General features: G+C 47.1%; 1 protein-coding gene across 1 annotated transcript; it reads left to right on the plus strand.

The window, feature by feature from the left end:
- Positions 1-347: 347 nt before the first annotated feature.
- On the plus strand, positions 348-16,827 carry CFAP107 (cilia and flagella associated protein 107). Its single transcript, XM_066372016.1, has 4 exons — positions 348-461; positions 11,758-11,871; positions 15,198-15,375; positions 16,646-16,827. Exons 1-4 carry the CDS (start codon positions 348-350, stop codon positions 16,825-16,827), a joined length of 588 nt encoding a protein of 195 aa, XP_066228113.1.
- The last annotated feature ends 1,389 nt before the right edge of the window (positions 16,828-18,216 follow it).

Raw genomic sequence — 18,216 nt, forward strand, 5'->3', positions numbered from 1 at the left:
TACGGAGGTCATTGTTGATTTGGTTTGCTTTTGTGAGGTCAATTTTGCTCTCGAAGAATCAGCTGCTCCCTTAAGGAGAACATTTATACTCAGAGTCTATCACCATGGAGACAGTCAACAGTAGGGAATCCAAGCTCACGTCACCCCTCCCTGGAGGCAGATAGCGGACTCTCGAGCCCTTTTATTCTGTGAGGTTGGCAGGGTGTCATCTACTGTCCATTCAGAAGGGTGTCTGGGAAGAAAAATAAAAACAAAAGGTACCCCGAGCTCAGCAACATCGTAACGTCTCCCCACTCCCGAAACCTTACATTGTGTCGCGTCCAAGAAAGCTGGGGTGAATCCTTACCATGCAGTTTTTGACTGCCGTTAGTCCACAGTCATTTTGTACTCCAAGCTGGAAGATCGAGAAAAACTATTCCACCAGAGTGCTCACTGGAAACTGGGCAGAAGAGAGGAGGAAGGTAAGGAGAGAGAAAAGGTGGACAGAGGGCTCAGAGGAGGACTGGCAGGGAGATGTGGGAATGAAGTCATCACTATTTTTGCATCGAGGGCCATAGATGGTTGCGTCTTAAGAACATGGCATTGGGGTGTCTGTGTGCCACAATGGGGAGTTACATCAAAGCAATCATCAAGGTCCCCACTGTATCTTTTTTTTTTTTTTTTTCATTTTTCTGAAGCTGGAAACAGGGAGAGACAGTCTGACAGACTCCCGCATGCGCCCGACCGGGATCCACCCGGCACGCCCACCAGGGGCGACGCTCTGCCCACCAGGGGGCGATGCTCTGCCCATCCTGGGCGTCGCCATGTTGCGACCAGAGCCACTCTAGCACCTGAGGCAGAGGCCACAGAGCCATCCCCAGCGCCCGGGCCATCTTTGCTCCAATGGAGCCTTGGCTGTGGGAGGGGAAGAGAGAGACAGAGAGGAAAGCGCGGGGGAGGGGTGGAGAAGCAAATGGGCGCTTCTCCTGTGTGCCCTGGCCGGGAATCGAATCCAGGTCCTCCGCACGCTAGGCCGACGCTCTACCGCTGAGCCAACTGGCCAGGGCGTCCCCACTGTATCTTGAAAGTATCACAGCAATATGTCAATATCATTGTGCCACACTGCACTATTGTCAGTGGGGTGTTTCTGGGCACCTGATGCCTCCTGTCCCTAATTTCTGTGTACCTCGATTTGAAGAGTCTGTGCTCTCCCTGGCCTGGCGCTTACTGGGATGTGGTGCCTGCCGAGGCAGGCCGGACGTTCCCTGCAGCGATGTCCAGGGATGAGCTGCTGCTCTCTGGCACCTGGGCCACAACCTTGCACCGCCTGCACCTTTCAGTTTTTACTTTCAAAACAATAAAAAGGCTCATGGAGGCTCCACGTACGTTAAAGGCCATTACACAATGCTTTGCCTAAGTTGGCCCACTTAAAATGGAATATCTTTGTTTTTCGCAATCAAGACTGAGCCACTTACGCAGTGAGGGATAGAGCATTGGCCTGGGATGCTGAGGTAACCGGCTTGAGTATGGGGTCACTGGCTTGAGAGTGAGGTTGTCATCACGATCCTGAGGTTGCAGGTTTGAGCCCAAGGTCATGGGTCCAATCCCTAGTCAAGGCACATACAAGAAGCAATTAAAGCACAACTAACTGGAGCAACAAGTTGATGCTTCTCTCTCTTTCTCTTAACCTTTTGAGTAGTACGAACGTTCATGTATGTCCTCGTGCCTCCTGACCATCCAGAGTACGATCGATTTATTTAAAAAATGTGTGAGGCGCCTGATTAGGCGGTGGCACAGTGGATAGAACGTCGGACTGGGATGCGGAGGACCCAGGTTCGAGACCCCAGAGGTTGCCAGCTTGAGCGCAGGCTCGTCTGGTTTGAGCAAAGCTCACTAGCTTGGACCCAAAGGCCCTTGGCTTAAGAAAGGGGTTACTCGGTCTGCTGAAGGCCTGTGGTCAAGGCACATATGAGAAAACAATCAATGAACAACTAAGGTGTCACAACGAAAAACTGATGATTGATGCTTCTCATCTCTCTCTGTTCCTGTCTGTCCCTATCTATCCCTCTCTCTGACTCTCTCTCTGTCTCTGTCAAAAAAAAAAGTGTAAGACAACATTAAAAAAGGCAAATGTATGTTCTTGTTTTCATAAATCGGTTATCAAACAAACATGATTTTAAGTTAATAAAACTGTAACTGTAACTAATTTCATCTTTTGAAAAAAACTCACTCCAAGACTGAGCCACTTAAACTTTTTGCAAAGACATCTAAATACCCTCATGCCTTCTTGGGGACTGGGCAAAGAATAGAGAGTGATAGAATTAGCAGCTCTGATGCAAGTGTGGGATAGGCTGGTGGTGACTTCTGAGAACTGGAAAAGGCTGTTTCAATAGAGAACATTAGCATTCACCATGCCTCTGGCCAGATATGGCCTACGACCATTCTTAGACCTGAGTGTACTGGTCTTGTATGAGGAGCCGATATGTGTCAGGAAAGTTCCAAGTGAAAGGAGGACTGTCTGAGCAATCCCTTCAGGCTCCTATGGGCAAGGTAGTCCCCAGGGCTGTTTTGAGCTGGCCCCATAGCAAGCAGAGAATTGCACAAAAGGAGTGGAGCTGGAGTGATGTAAGAAAGACAGCAGGTGAAGAAAGTCCAGGTCCTTGTTCTACCATGGAAACACTTCAAAAACCACAGTCGTCCCGCTAAAATAACTACCCAGGGGCTCTGGAAAACAAAGCTCTATAGCAAGCGATCTAATGACCAATTTAGAAAAAGCCACATTCAAAATGGTAGGAAATTCCATAAGATTTTCACTGGCCCTTGTCCCATTCTGTCCCTATCACGTGGGGCAGTGTGGGGGAAGCCATGGCCCAGCTCCCAGGTCCCTCCTCTGAACCCAGAGGGAGTAGAACAACATTCTAGCCCGCCTGGGGCTGCCTGGCCTATCTGTCTCTGTTTTGCCTAACTCAGAGTTCAAATGGGAGAAAGTGCATAGTTCATATTTCAGGCTAGGAGAAACTGTGACAAGCAAGGGTGGTCACAGCTAGTGAAAGCTGCCGGGGACTACAGGGCTGCAAACGTCTGGGGCAAGAGATTAGAGGGAGAGGAATACAGCAGAACAGCTAAAGCCCTGGGGAGAAGCAGGGAAGAGACTCTTAGGGGAATTAAGGCATTTTATTTAATATTTTTTTATACATAAAGTTTTATTAATTTTAATGGGATGACATCAATAAATCAGGGTACGTATATTCAAAGAAAACATGTCCAGGTTATCTTATCATTCAATTATGTTGCTTACCCATCACCCAAAGTCAGATTGTCCTCTGTCACCTTCTACCTAGTTTTCTTTGTGCCCCTCCCCCTCCTCCTCCCCCTCTCCCTCCTTCCCTCCCCCCCATAACCACCACACTCTTGTCCATATCTCATAGTCTCATTTTTATGTCCCACCAATGTATGGAATCATGCAGTTCTTGTTTTTTTCTGATTTACTTATTTCACTCTGTATAATGTTATCAAGATCTCAACATTTTGTTGTAAGTGATCCGATGTCATCATTTCTTATAGCTGAGTAGTATATCATAGTGTATATGTGCCACATCTTCTTTATCCAGTCATATATATATATATATATATATATATATATATATATATATATATATATTTTTTTTTTTTTTTTACTGTGATTAAAGCCTTTAAGCAAACTCTTGGCCAATACAACAAGAATCCATAAAAGAGTAATGTCCTTAACATGTTCAGCAAGTCTAAGTTGGCACCAACACCATTCCAAATCCCTGCGAATGCAACCCATCCCCAGTTCAGTCTGTTAGGAGCTGTCACAAGGAGCAGGAGTCCAGAAAAAGTCCACATCCAGGAAAAGTTTGCATGGCACTGGAATTGTTGTCACAATTCTATACTTTGCAGCTCACATCCAAGTCCCAATGTCCGCTGCTTCTAGCTGGTAATGATTCTGGAAAAGCCATCTGCAGCATGTGTGGGGATGGAGCTTCTGTTCTCCTCTGCCTGGAGAGATGAGACCAGGGTGCTTTTCCCTGGAGCTTTGCAACTGTGGCGTGGTAAAGAGAACCTTGGGATACACTAAGCTGGGTGGCAAAGCTAAATTCACAATAGAAGTTGGCAAAAGGGGGAGAGAGAGCTCTAAATTAGGAGTAGGTCCCAGCCTGAAATATGAGTGGGGAAATGAGTTAGGAGGAATAAAGGAAACACTATACATTGAACAAAGCAGCAGAAAATAGGACTATCAACACCCACAACAGAGATCTTTGAGGGAAGAATAAAAAACCTGACTATTCGGCCTGACCTGTGGTGGCGCAGTGGGTAAAAGCATCAACCTGGAACACTGAGGTCGCTGGTTCGAAACCCCGGGCTTCCCTGGTCAAGGCACATATGGGAGTTGATGCTTTCTGCTCCTCCTCCCTTCTCTCTCTGTCTCCTCTCTCTAAAATAAATAAATAAATAAATAAATAAATAAATAAATAAATAACCTGACTATTCAGGCAAGACATAGTTAAGTGGCCCTTGTGCAAATGAGATCAGTTTACCTGCTTCTTGGGATAAATACCCTAGGCTCGTCCACAGTGTCGAAGATGGGGCCGACGGCCCTGGGCACCTTCGGCCTTCAGTGGCAAACCCCAGCATTCTGGGCAAGGTTAGGTCATAGGTGGCTGGAGCAGGGCTGGAAGAGACTGAACCCTCCCTTAGAGGAGCAAGGGGGAAGCCTACCTTCCAGTGTCCCTTTTCCTCACAGCACAGGCATGTAAGCCTGGCAGGCTTTGGCTCAATGACCTTCCTTTCCACTACTGAAGCAGGACCCAGATGGATTCCTATGAGACCTCTTTGGGGTGTTGTTATTTAATATTTTTATGAGACAAAGTTTATTTGGAAAGTCACAGAGTCACACACACACACACACACACACACACACACACACACACACACACACAAGCCCAGGGAAAATGAATGCTCAGAAAAGTCCTGAGAAGTACTTAAGCCTGTATACCAAGCTAATTCTGAGGCTAAGAACCTGCCTTGATAGTTAGAGGAGATCTTCTCTTGAATGGAGAATGTTTCCAAAGACTAGAAGAGGTAGCTTTGTTTTCAAATGCCTTAATGTTCAACAAAATATCTTTCTGTATGTGAATACAGGAAAACATTTATATTTTTCCACTCAAAGGAAAAAAATAAAGTAGCTGATACTGTTCCTGAAGAAACACAGGTATCAGAAGTATGACAAAAAAATAAACAAACAAACAAACAAACAAAAAAAAAAACAAGGAAAAAATAACCCTGAAACAATTGTCTTAAATATACTTAAAAAAATAAAACCTTTTTATTAAATGAGAAGCAGTGAGGCAGGGAGGTGGAGAGACAGACTCCTGCATGTGCCCTGACCAGGATCCACCCAGCAAGCCTCCTAAAGGACAATGGTCTACCAATCTGGGGTGAAAAAGCAGATGATCACTTCTCCTGTGTGCCCTGACTGGGAATTGAACCTGGGACTTCCACACGTCAAGCTGATGCTCTACCTCTGAGCCAACTGGCCAGGTCCTTAAATATACTTAAAGAGCTGAAAGAATACATGGACAAAGAACTACAGTGGACTCTTAAGCATTGTGGGTGTTAGAGGCACTGACCCATGCCTTGCCATGCAATAAAATATCTATATATAATTTTAGGCTCCCTCAAAACTTAATGCCTTACTGATAACATAAGTTGTCAACACATATTTTGTATGATTATGTATAATATACATAGCACGGCATAAACATAGTATTCTTACAATAAAGTAAGTTAAAGAGAAGAAAATGTTGCTAAGGAAATCATAAAAAGGAGAAAATACATTTACAGTATTTATTGAAAAAAATCTGCATATAAGTAGACCCACATGGTTCAAACTCATGTTGTTCAAGGGTCAACTGTAAAGGAAATCAGAAAAATAATGTATGAACAAAATGAGAATATCAAAAAAAGATGGATAGTATAAAAAGGAACAAAACAGGAGTTATGGAGCTGAAAAAGACAATAGTTAAATTGAAAAAATTCACTAAAGACATCCAACAATGGACTTAACCAAGCAGAATAAAGAACAGAGAACTTGAAGAAATATCATTTGAAATATTTGAGCCTGAAGAGCAAAATTAATGAAGAAAAGTAAATAGAGTCTAAGGATATGTAGGACACCATTTAGCTGATCAATATACACATTATGAGAGGAAAGAGAAAGTGAAAGGAGCAGAGAGATTATTTAAAGAAATAATGGCTAAAAACTTCCCAAGAAAAGACATGGATCTACAAATCTAAGAAGCTCTAAGACCAGGTGGTGGCGCAGTGGATAGAGTTTTGGACTGGGATGCAGAGGACCCAGATTCGAGACCCCGAGGTCTCCAGCTTGAGCACGGGCTCATCTGGTTTGAGCAAAAGCTCACCAACTTGGACCCAAGGTTGCTGGCTCAAGCAAGGGGTTACTCGGTCTGCTGAAGGCCCACGATCAAGGCACATATGAGAAATCAATCAATGAACAACTAAGGTCTCGCAACAAAAAACTGATGATTGATGCTTCTCATCTCTCTCCATTCCTGTCTGTCTGTCCCTGTCTATCCCTCTCTCTGACTCTCTCTCTGTCCCTGTAAAAAAAAAAAAAAAAAAAAAAAGAAGCTCAATAAATTTCAAATAGAATAAATCCAGTGAGACCACCCTAGAGACATATTATAATCAACTGTTGAAAGTCATAGACATAGAGAATCTGAAAATCAGCAAGGGAAAAATGAATCATCACATGCAAAGGACACTTTATAAGACTGTCAGTTAATTTCTCTCTAGATATCTTGCATGTCAGAAGGCAGTGGACTAATATATTAAAAGTGCTCAAAAACAAAAACAAAACTATCAACTGAGGATACAATAGCCAGCAAAACTGTCCTGCAAAAATGAAGGACAAAGGAAAACATCCCCAGATAAACAAAAGCAAAAGAAGTTCATTACCACTAGACCTGCCCTATAAAAAAATGCTAACAGCCTGACCAGGCAGTGGCACAGTGGATAGAGCGTCGGACTGAAGACCAATGGAAGGACCCAGGTTCGAGATCCCGAGGTCACCAGCTTGAGCGCGGGCTCATCTGGTTTGAGCAAAAAGCTCACCAGCTTGGACCCAAGGTCACTGGCTTGAGCAAGGGGTTACTCAGTCTGCTGAAAGCCCATGGTCAAGGCACATATGAGAAAGCAATCAATGAACAACTAAGGTGTCACAACAAAAAACTGATGATTGATGCTTCTCATCTCTCTCCGTTCCTGTCTGTCTGCCCTTATCTATCCCTCTCTCTAACTCTGTAAAAAAAAATAAAAATAAAAAAATAAATAAAATCTTTAAAAAAAAATGCTAACAGAAATCCTTGACGCTGAAATGGAGCAATGCTATACAGTAACTCGAAGCCATATAAAAATATAAAGACCTTTGGTAAAGGTATTTTAATGGTAAATACATGAACAAATACACAAACCACTATTATGACAACTTTGGTTTGTAACTCCACCATTTTCTACAGGATTTATAAACAAATGCATAAAATAATTATAAATTTATATTAATGGGTACACAGTTATTTGTGATATCAATAACATAAAATGGGAGAGGACGGAGCTACAAAGGAGTGGTTTTTATATATGAGTTAAGTCAGGTTGGTACCAATTTAAAAGATATTGTTACAACTTTACAATGTTAAACATAATACCCATGATAACTTCAAAAATATCTCTAGAATATACAAAGGAGGTGAGACAAAATAAAAATGCCTCACTACAAAAAACCAATTAAAGCCTGACCTGTGGTGGCACAGTGGATAAAGTATTGACCTGGAACACTGAGGTCACCGGTTTGAAAGCCTGCGCTTCCCTGGTCAATGCACATAGGGGAGTTGATGCTTCCTGCTCCCCTCTCCTCCTCCTCCTCTCTCTCTCTTCCCCCTCTGTAAATATGAGTAAAAAACAAACAAACAAACAAAAAACACAATTAAACACAAAAACAGGCAATAATGGAGAAAATGAGAGACAAAATAATAAAAACAAACAACAAAAGAAAAACAACACAAAAAATCCTGTAAGGCATACAGAAGAAAGATAAAATGTCAAAAGTAAGTCCTCCCTTAACAGCAATTACTTTACATGTAACTGGATTAAACTCGCAATCAAAAGACATACGGGTAGATTGGCAGAATGGGGAAAAATGAGATCCAACCATGTCATCGATGAGACCATCTTTAGATCTCAGGACATGTATCAGTTACAGTTACAGGATAGAAAAAGATATCACACACATATAGTAATCAAAAGAAAGTGAAGTGGGAATACTAATATAAAAAATAGATTTTAAGTTAAAGTGTTACCAAAACAAAGAAATAGTATACACTGAAAGAAAAGTTCATAAAGAAATAGGAACTCTAAATAGACCTATAACTCGTAAAGAAATTAGCTTAGTAATCAAAAACCTTTAAAAAAAATAAAAGCCCAGGACTAAGTGGCTTCACTGGTGAATTTTATTTAGCATTTAACTACCTTAACATAAAGCTGTGTAACAAAAGGCCAACAGCTAACGTCAGATCCAATGGTAAAATATCAAAAGCTTTTCCTTTAAAACAAGGGTGCCTGCTTTTGTCACTTCTATTCAACATTGTATTAAAAGTTCTAGCCAGAGCAAGAAAAAGAAATGAAAATTATAGAACTGGATAGAAAGAAGTAAAATGATCTTTATATGACATGGTCTTATAGGTGCCAAACCTTAAAGACCACATACATATACCTGTTAAAACTAATAAATTCAGCAAAGTTGCAGGATACAAAATTAACATGCAAAAATCAGTTGCATATCTATACACCAACCACGAACAATCTAAAGAAAGAAGTTAGGGAGACAGTTATATTTATCATAGCGTCAAAAAGAATAAAATACTTAGGAATAAACTTAACAAAGAAGGCAAAAGACTTATAATAAGATAACAATATATGGAGCAACATTCTTGTGTTCATGGATTGGAAGACAATATTAAGATGCCAATGCTACCCAAAATTAGCTACAGATCCAATGCAACCTCTATGAGAGATTTTTATTTTATTTTTTTGCACAAATTTAAAACTCCACCCTAAAAATAATTGGAAATCTCAAGAGGCTCTGAATAGCCAAACAAATCTGAAAAGAAGAACAATGTTGGAGAACTTACATTCTCTAATTTCAAAACTTATTACAAAGCTACAGTAATCAAAATAGTGGGATACTGGTACAAAGGTAGACATATAAACCAATGAAGTAAAATAAAGAGCCCAGAAATAAATCCTCCCATATATAATCAGATAATTTAAACAAGGATGCCAAGCCTGACCAGGTGGTGGCACAATGGATAGAGCATTGGACTGGGATCTGGAGGACCCAGGTTCGAGACCCCGAGGTCGCCAGCTTGAGCGTGGGTTCATCTGGTATGAGCAAGGCTCACCAGCTTGAACCAAAGGTCGCTGGATCGAGCAAGGGGTCACTTGGTCTGCTGTAGTCCCCGATCAAGGCACATATGAGAAATCAATCAATGAACAACTAAGGAGCCACAACGAAGAACTGATGTTTCTCATCTCTCTTCCTTCCTGTCTGTCTGTCCCTATCTGTCCCTCTCTCTGACTCTCTCTGTCTCTGCCACAAAAAATAAAATAAAATAAAATAAAATAAACAAGGATGCCAAGACCACTCAACGGAATAAAGACTATCTTTTCAACAAATGGTGTTGGGAAAACTAATAGCCACATGCAGAAGAGTAAAGTTGGACCCTTACTTTGTACCATATACAAACAGTAAATAAAAATGGATCAAAGACCTAAAACTATAAAGCAGGCAGAAGAAAACATGGAAGAAAAGATTCATGACATTGAATTTGGCAGCAGTTTCTTAGCTATGACACCAAAAGCTTTGTTAGCAAAAGAAAAAATAGATGTATTAAACTTCATCAACATTAAACACTCTCAGGCATCAAAGAACACTATCAACAAAGTGAAAAGGCAACTCAAAAAATGGGAGAAAATATTCGCAAATCTTCTATGTAATAAAGAAATACCATCCAGAGTATATAAAGAAGTCCTACAACTCAACAACAAAAACTTGATTAAAAATTGGTAAAGAACTTGAACAGACATTTCTTCAAAGAGAATAAACAAATGACCAATAAGTACATGAAAAGATGCTCCACATCACATTATTAGGGAAAAGCAAATCAAAACCATAATGAGACACCACTTCACACCCATTAGAATGACTATTCCTTAAAAAAAGAAAAAACCCAGAAAAGTACAAGTGTTGGGAGGATGTGGAGAAATTGGAGCCATTGTGCATTGTTGCTGGGAATGTAAATGGTACAGCCACCGTGGTAGATAGTATGCCACTTCCTCAAGAAATAAAACATAGAGCCCTGGCTGGTTGGCTCAGTGGTAGAGCGTCGGCCTGGCGTGCAGGGGTCCCAGGTTCGATTCCCGGCCAGGGCACACAGGAGAAGCGCCCATTTGCTTCTCCACCCCTCCCCCTCTCCTTCCTCTCTGTCTCTCTCTTCCCCTCCCATAGCTGAGGCTCCATTGGAGCAAAGATGGCCCGGGCACTGGGGATGGCTCCTTGGCCTCTGCCCCAGGTGCTAGAGTGGCTCTGGTCACAACAGAGCGACGCCCCGGAGGGGCAGAGCATCACCCCCTGGTGGGCAGAGCCTCGTCCCTGGTGGGTGTGCCGAGTGGATCCCGGTCAGGCGCATGCGGGAGTCTGTCTAACTGTCTCTCCCCGTTTCCAGTATCAGAAAAATACAAAAAAAAAAAAAAAAAAAAAAAAAAGAAATAAAAAGTAGAATTACCACATGACCCAGGAATTCCACTTTTGGGTCTAGACCCCCTAAAATTGAAACCATGATCTTGAAGACAGATATCTGTGCATCCATGTTCACAACAACATTATTCATAGTAGCCAAAGGGTAGAAGTAATTCAACAATGGATAAATGGGTAAGCAAAATGTGGTGCATACATACAATGGAATACTACTCAGCCTTTAAAAGGAAAAAAATTCTGACACATGCTACAGTACAGATGAACCTTGGAGACACTATGCTAAGTGAGATAAGTCAGTCATCAGAGGACAAATACCGTGTGATTCCACTTACATGAGGTCCCCAGCGGAGTGGCGGGTGCCGGGGCTGGGGGCGGGGAGATAGGGGAGTTGTTGAATGTGTACAGTTTCAGTTTGAGATGATGAAAACGTCCTGGAAATGGGTGGTGGTGGTGGTTACACAATAATGTGAATGTTCTTAAATGCCACTGAACTGTGCATTTAACCATGGTTAACACGGTAAATTTCATTATGCGTATGTTGCCACACTTAAGTTTTACAATATCATATACTAGGGAGAAAAGAGTGAGTTGGAAAGGGTGAGAACAAAGAAGTAAAAGAAAGGGAAGAGAAGCAGGAAGGAGGAGCAGGGAGAGGGAAGACGACAGAGGAAGCAGGTGCCGACCATGAGAAGTGGTCGGGCTACCCCACCATCAGCTTTCCCGAGGGGTCCTGGGAGGCGGGGTGCACGCTGCTTTCCAAACCCTGGAAGGGAGGGGGCAAAATGAAGCCTGCGTTATGAAGGATGCCCTGGGTTCCCAGCTGACCCTTTCTCCGCCCAGCTTCTGATGGCCCAGGAGGCAAGGGCTTGCAGCAGAAGTTGGAGAAGGGACGTTACAGTTGTTTTGAATATTTGATTTTTTTCCAGTTCACCAAAGACAATGAGAGAACACCTGAGAGTGTTTACAGGAAAGAGTATGTGCCCTTCCCTGGCCATCGACCGGACCAGATCGCCAGGTGGTACGGGAAGAAGAGGATTGAGGTAAGAGGGGGTGAGGGCCCCACGCTCAGGCCGGACCCCTCCCCGAGGCTCAGAAGGTCCCCAGCAGCCAGCTCCTTCTCGGCCCAGTTCCCTCCTAGGAATACAGGAGTAGGGTCTTCAGTACCCTCCCCTGCCCTGGCGCTGCCCGGGGCACTCACCTTTATGACCTGACAAGCAGAGTTCTGTCCAGTCTGCAGCTGGTGGCGAACCCAGCCCTGTATCCCAGCACTTCCCAGCACCATTGTTCCCATTCCCATGCACTTCTCCCGCAGGATACAGACAAAGGGTGTAGGAGACAAACAGACAGACATGGCTAATGGGGACGACAGTGAGGAATCACAGAAGGTACGCCAAAAGCAAATAGCGGTGATGTTTAGACGACAGCGTTTTGTGTCACCGAAGCCCCAGCTTCTTGTTCTTTTGTATAAAACGTCAAGGACCATTCATGGCCCTCTCCTTCCCTGGGTGTCTGTGGTATGTCGTGTTCCAGGCCTGCCGAGCGGGGAGCAGGGAACAGCAACCTCAGGACACCCCCCTCCCACCTCCCCTACCTGACCCTAACACCTGCCTGAAAGCAGGGTGGGGCCCGGGGGCACAGCATGAGCACTGGACAGCTGTCAGAATGGGTTGGAAGAGATTGTTCAGCTCAGCACTCTCATTTTCCCATAAAAGCTGCCCGGGCATGGTGAGTGTCTTGTCTGAGGCAGTGCCGCTGGTTGGTAAGGGACCGTGCAGGTGGCCGCAGTGCCGCTGGTTGGTAAGGGACCATGCAGGTGGCCGCAGTGCCGCTGGTTGGTAAGGGACCGTGCAGGTGACTGTTCTGAAAATTCAGCAAGGACGTTCCTTAGATGCCCCTTCGTCATTTGCTGGAGTTGGCTTCTGCGCTTGGGGATTTGTGCCAGCGTTTCAGCTCTATGCTGGCACCCCTGGTCGTGCTGGCATCCCTGGTCGTGCTGGCATCCCTGGTTGTGCTGGCATCCTCAGACCACGTTGCTGCTCAGGGGCTGCCGACTTTACCATTAGTGTGTACTGAAGACACAAGTGCGTGGTAACATAAGGAAGCAAAATTTAGAACCCACGATCTGGGGCTTCTAGTCACCAGCTATCCATGCACACAAGGCACGTGGCACTTAGCCTCATCCTCAGTGCACACTAGCTGCCCTTTTTATCCCCTCTCTTCTTTCTCAAGGGAGAGGAGTGGAGATAGACAGACTCCTGCATGTGCCCTGACTGGATCCACCTGGCAACCCTAATCGGGGGCGATGCTCTGCCCATCTGGGGCCATGCTTGCAACCAAGCTATTTTTTACACCTGAGGCAGAGGCTCCACGAAGCCATCTCAGCACCTGGGACCGATGTGCTTGAACCAATCGAGCTATGGCTGCAGGAAAGGAAGAGAGAGAAAAAGAGAGAGAAGGGGAGGGGGAGGGGTGGAGAAGCAGATGGTTGTTTCTCCTGTGTGCCCTGACCGGGAATTGAACCTGGAACATCCACCTGCTGGGCTGATGCTCTACCACTGATCCAACTGGTGCTGTTTCTTCAAGTCCTGAGGGCCCATTACAAACCCTGACGGAGGGATAGCCACACATATATACAGCTATTAAAATTAAGACAAGTCTCCCTCCCCCAAAAGACACACAAAGTGGAACTAAGCAATCGGACATTCGTTCCTACAGACTCTGTTCGAATGGCTTGCTTGTGTGGCTGCTTCCACTCCATCAGCTCTTTGTGCCTCGTTCTGCACTCCCCCGGCCACACACACACGCACACGCTCGCACACAGGTACACGCACACGCACGCACACACGCACACGGGCGCTTGACAGGACCCTTCTTAGGTGAATACGAATGGCTCTTCAAGCTGACCTTGGATAGATGAGGTTATCATTCCCTCCCCACCTGGGGAGGCTCTCCTTCTTGTGCTTTTCTCCCAGGCAGGTGTATTAATCATATCCTCTATTTTCTCCATTTTACGATGCTTTGCTATGGTAGGGGCCTTGCTAATCCCAGAGACACCGCCTTCCCTGGGCCAGCTAATTCCTAGAGACAGCCAACAGCTGGCCTGTCATCATGCAATCCTAAACTTCTCAAACGTGCCTACCCAGCCTTGCCCATTCTCTGGGCGATACTCTCTCTTCTTCTGCCTTCTGACCAACCCGGGTGCTTCCCCGTGTGGCCCTGCCTGGTGGGGCGTGCACCCTCCTTTTGGGACCTGTAAGCTCTTCTTTTAAAGGCAGTTGTCTCTGTGTCTGTCTCCTGACCATACTTGAGGAAAACAAAAGTCCTGGGAATATAATTAAGACAGCCGGGCCGGGCCCCAAACCAAGAGACACAGCAAGAAGACCCCTCTTGGCCTCTCTCCTCTTCAGCCCCCCTCGGCTGATGGGAACCTCTTCGACTTGCTTTCCCTGGCATTGGAAATGCTCTGGGCACCTGGTGATGGAGATCTTGGAAGCTCCTGCTTAATGTCTGTGCCCATACCCCCCCCCCCTCCATCTGCCTGTGGCACTGTGATCTGACTTATTTGTGGAACTGCCACTTGAAATACTGGGTGCAGCCAGGACTTCCAGAGCATCGCAGACACAGACCTCCCTGTCTGCTCCAGACAAGAGGTCGGGCATGAAAATCAACATTATCCTCCCCTGTAAATCAGCTCCGTCCTCCCAGGATCCCCGTCCCGGGGACAAGAGGATTTTCTTAGGAAAAGCACTGATTCGGGTCCACGTCCCAGAGCAAGGAGAACAAGGCTTTCTTCTCCCTGTAAACATCTTCCCGCCAAAGAAACCCTTCCGTGATCTTCCAGCTGAGGTTGCCGTAAATCCTTCGCAGGAGGCGGCTGTATAACGGAGCTGAGCGTTCCCTGACTCTCCCCCTAGTAACCGATGGAATACAAGGTGCACGTGTCCCGCTGGCTCCGTGGTCGGTGTCTTTCTCTCGCCCTGGCGGTAGGCACTGGGATGGCACTTGAGACGAACGAAAGGGTCTGTCTTCAGATCACAGGGACGTGCAATGAGGTGGCACCGACTCCCCCTGTTTAGCAGGGGCCCCTGACTTGCATGTTAATGCGTCCCCAATAGTTCATTGACTCGGCAGAGGCTGGGGGCCCCTCAGCTGAGACATGTGTTTGTGGTGAGCCTTGTCGGGATGGGTGGGAGAGAAGTGTGTTTCCTGTTTGGTGGGTCCACACAGCCACATCCACCGGCAGCCTGTGGAGGCCCCCTGGCCAATCACGCCGCGGACCTCCATGGCAGGCAACGTCTAGGTCCGTCCACGGCCAGGCGATGCCTCTCTCCGGTCAATAACCCGCCCATTGTGTCTGTCCTTCCAGGGGCTCCCGTACAAACACCTGATCACCCACCACCAGGAGCCCTCGCGCCGCTATCTGATCAGCACGTACGACGACCATTACAACCGACATGCTTATAACCCGGGCCTGCCCTCACGCCGCACCTGGGACAGACATAAGTTGCTGTGGCTACCGGAGAAAGCCGACCTCCCCCTTCTGGGTATTTTTATAATTCTGGAATGCCCCCTGTATTGGGCGGTAAGGGGTCTGCACACACCTGCCCAGGGCTGAGGGGTGCCTGGCTCACACAGAAAGACTCACGGGGACATCTGGGCTCCTGGAGAGCCTAGAATGAGATGATGGGGGAGGGGAGAGTCCTATCTGCCCCCAGGGCTGCGACCTGCCCTTTCTGCTGGACACCGGGATGAGGCTGGCTGTGTGATGAAGCCTTCTTCTGTGCACTGGGCAGCGGGTTCACCTGAAGCACAGGTGGCAGCAGTGACAGGTGTCACTGCACACTTGGACCAGTCATTCATTTCATAAATAGTACTATGTCCCGGGCGCTGGGCCTTGGGACAGCATCCGGAGACATAGTGGAGACAAACAGGGAGGAACTCCTGCTCTCGGGGAGTTGACGTTCCAGTGGAGTGACAGATAAGACTCCATTAAGGAATAAGATAACCTGAGATCCAGTAAATGAGATTATTTGGGGGCTGGGAGATGTGCTATGAAGGAAAGAAAACGGGTAAGGATAGAGAGTGAGGTGGGTCACCGTGGGCCTCCCTCTTCTGGGAGGGCTGAGGAGGGCGGGTCTTTCCGGGTACATCATTGAGCTGAGAAGGAGGGAGCCATGCAGGGATTGGGGGGAAGAGCATTCCACGGCAGCAGCAGCCTGCGAAAGAGCTCCAGGACAGGAGCAGAGGAAGAGCCCACAGGGCTCCCGGGCCACAGGCAGAAGTGCGGAATTTGACCTTCCCACAGCACCGAGGCTTTGGAGGGCTTGACGTGGGAGAGGACCATGAACTGACTTGTTTTAAGCTATGCCTGCCCTGGGCACTCAGCTCTGCAGTCTTACCTTTTGATGCAAAGGGACAGAGGTCAGAGAGCAGTCTGCTTGTCACTCTGCGTTATTACTTTTGCAAGGGTTTCTTCATCTCACAAGCCCGCACTGCTCCCTTCCCTACTGGGTTGGGACAGTTACCCAAGAGCAACCAGGTCATGGGGCTGACGTTTCTTTCTGAGGTCTCCGCCAGGGGATCCTGGTCCCTCCTGAGTACACAGGGAGTGCGGCCCCAGCCTGAGGCTACTGGGAGGCTGGCCCAGCCAACACTGGCCTGTAAGCCTGCCTTCCCTCCGGCGCACTGCCAGCCAGCCCAGTCCCTGATCCCACAGCCTGGGGACACCCCCAGGGTCCCCGCCACCCACTGCTGGCCTGTCGGGTGGCAGCGTCCCCTGAGTCCTGTTTCACCAGGACCTGCTTTCTCTTGCAGCTCCCCCAACGAATTATGGACTCTACGAGCAGCTGAAGCAGAGATGGCTCCCGCCCAAGGCTGGCCTGGGAGAGAGCACTTATACTTCGTCCTACCTCAGACCGCCGCTGTGTGCCTTGTCCCTGCGGGAGCACGCCATCCCAGTCCCTCCCCCACGCCTGCACCCTGTCCCACGCTTCTGAGACCGCTCACCCCCACCCCCTGGAACACAGGCAGAACCAGCTGGAGGGACTTCCTGTGATCAGACCTGCCAGGCAACAGGCAGCTGTGGACGCTCCCAGCCCCCCTGACTTTTATATCCAGCCCATCCAGGGGCCCTCAGAATCATGGTCTGTGTTTTAGGGTTCCCGCTCCTCCACCGCACCCCCAGGTTCCTTTTTTGTCCATCCTACAATTAAAGCTCTTCGACACCATGGGGTGACACGTATGTGCAGAAGGTGGAACCTTAGAAGAAAGTGGAAGGACCCTTAAATTCTACTCCCTGGTTTCCTGGGAGCGGAAACGGAGGCCCAGAGAGGTCACAGGACTCCAAGTTCTCACAACTTGGTACCTACCTCCCAGGAGGCTCTGGTCCAATGAGAGAAATGAATCTGACTATGAGGCACATCTCGAACACTCCACGGAATGGTCAGCTGTGGTTACAGCGTGGAGGGAGTTCTGCATGACTCTTGTTGCCTCCTCAGAGCTGCGCTGAACCCGAGGGCTCAGAGGACATAAAAGCGCCACCCCCACCCCAACTCCCCTCCAAACTCTCAAATCCTTTTAGGAGTTTGGGGATGAGGAATCTTACAGTGAGCGTTTGGGAGTCCGGGTGGACCCCCTGATGGATGAACTGGGGTGCTGTCCCAGCACAGAAAGGAGTCCCCTGAGGCACAGTCCACCCCACCCCCAGCTGATGGCCGCCCTCGGATTGAGAACAGCACATCCCTGAATGCTCCCTCTGGCTGTGAGGATTTGACCCTGTATCGTCTTCCTGTGAGTGGCCTTTCTCAGCCCTCTGTCTCCACCCCAGTTGTGAGCCTTCACTACTGTAGAGACAGCGCCTGGTACCTCGCTGGTGCTTTGTAACCCCTGGCTGGGTGAACGAGTGCACAGTGGTCCTTCGGGAGCTCCTCAATGACCCCCCTGACCCACTCCTCACGTCCACCTCTGCTCTCCAGTTTGAGCCTCCGTCCACCTGCTTCCTATCAGTGTAAGGACGTGCAAAGCTGGGGGACAGCTTTCACAAGAGTTTGTCTCAGAGTTTATTGGAGCCACACAGAGGACACGGCTAGGAGCCAGATCCCAATAGACCAAAGGAAAACGCTTCCCAGAATGACAGTTGGCAGGGTTATTTTATTCCATTTTATGGAGGAATGTAAAGAGAAATCCATGACAGTGGGAGGAGGCAGCGCAAGGAAATCCCTGTGACTGGATTTCAGGGCAGTGAACGAGGTTCTGTGTGCTCTTGGGGGCGGTTACGATTCCAAGGTGTCTGAGAAGAGAGGGTATTTCTTTTTTTATTTTTATTTATTTTTTATTTATTCATTTTAGAAAGAATAGAGGGGGAGAAGAGAGAGACAGAGAGACAG

The sequence above is a fragment of the Saccopteryx leptura genome, chromosome 3 (assembly GCF_036850995.1).
Source record: "Saccopteryx leptura isolate mSacLep1 chromosome 3, mSacLep1_pri_phased_curated, whole genome shotgun sequence".
Classification (NCBI taxonomy): Eukaryota; Metazoa; Chordata; class Mammalia; order Chiroptera; family Emballonuridae; genus Saccopteryx; species Saccopteryx leptura.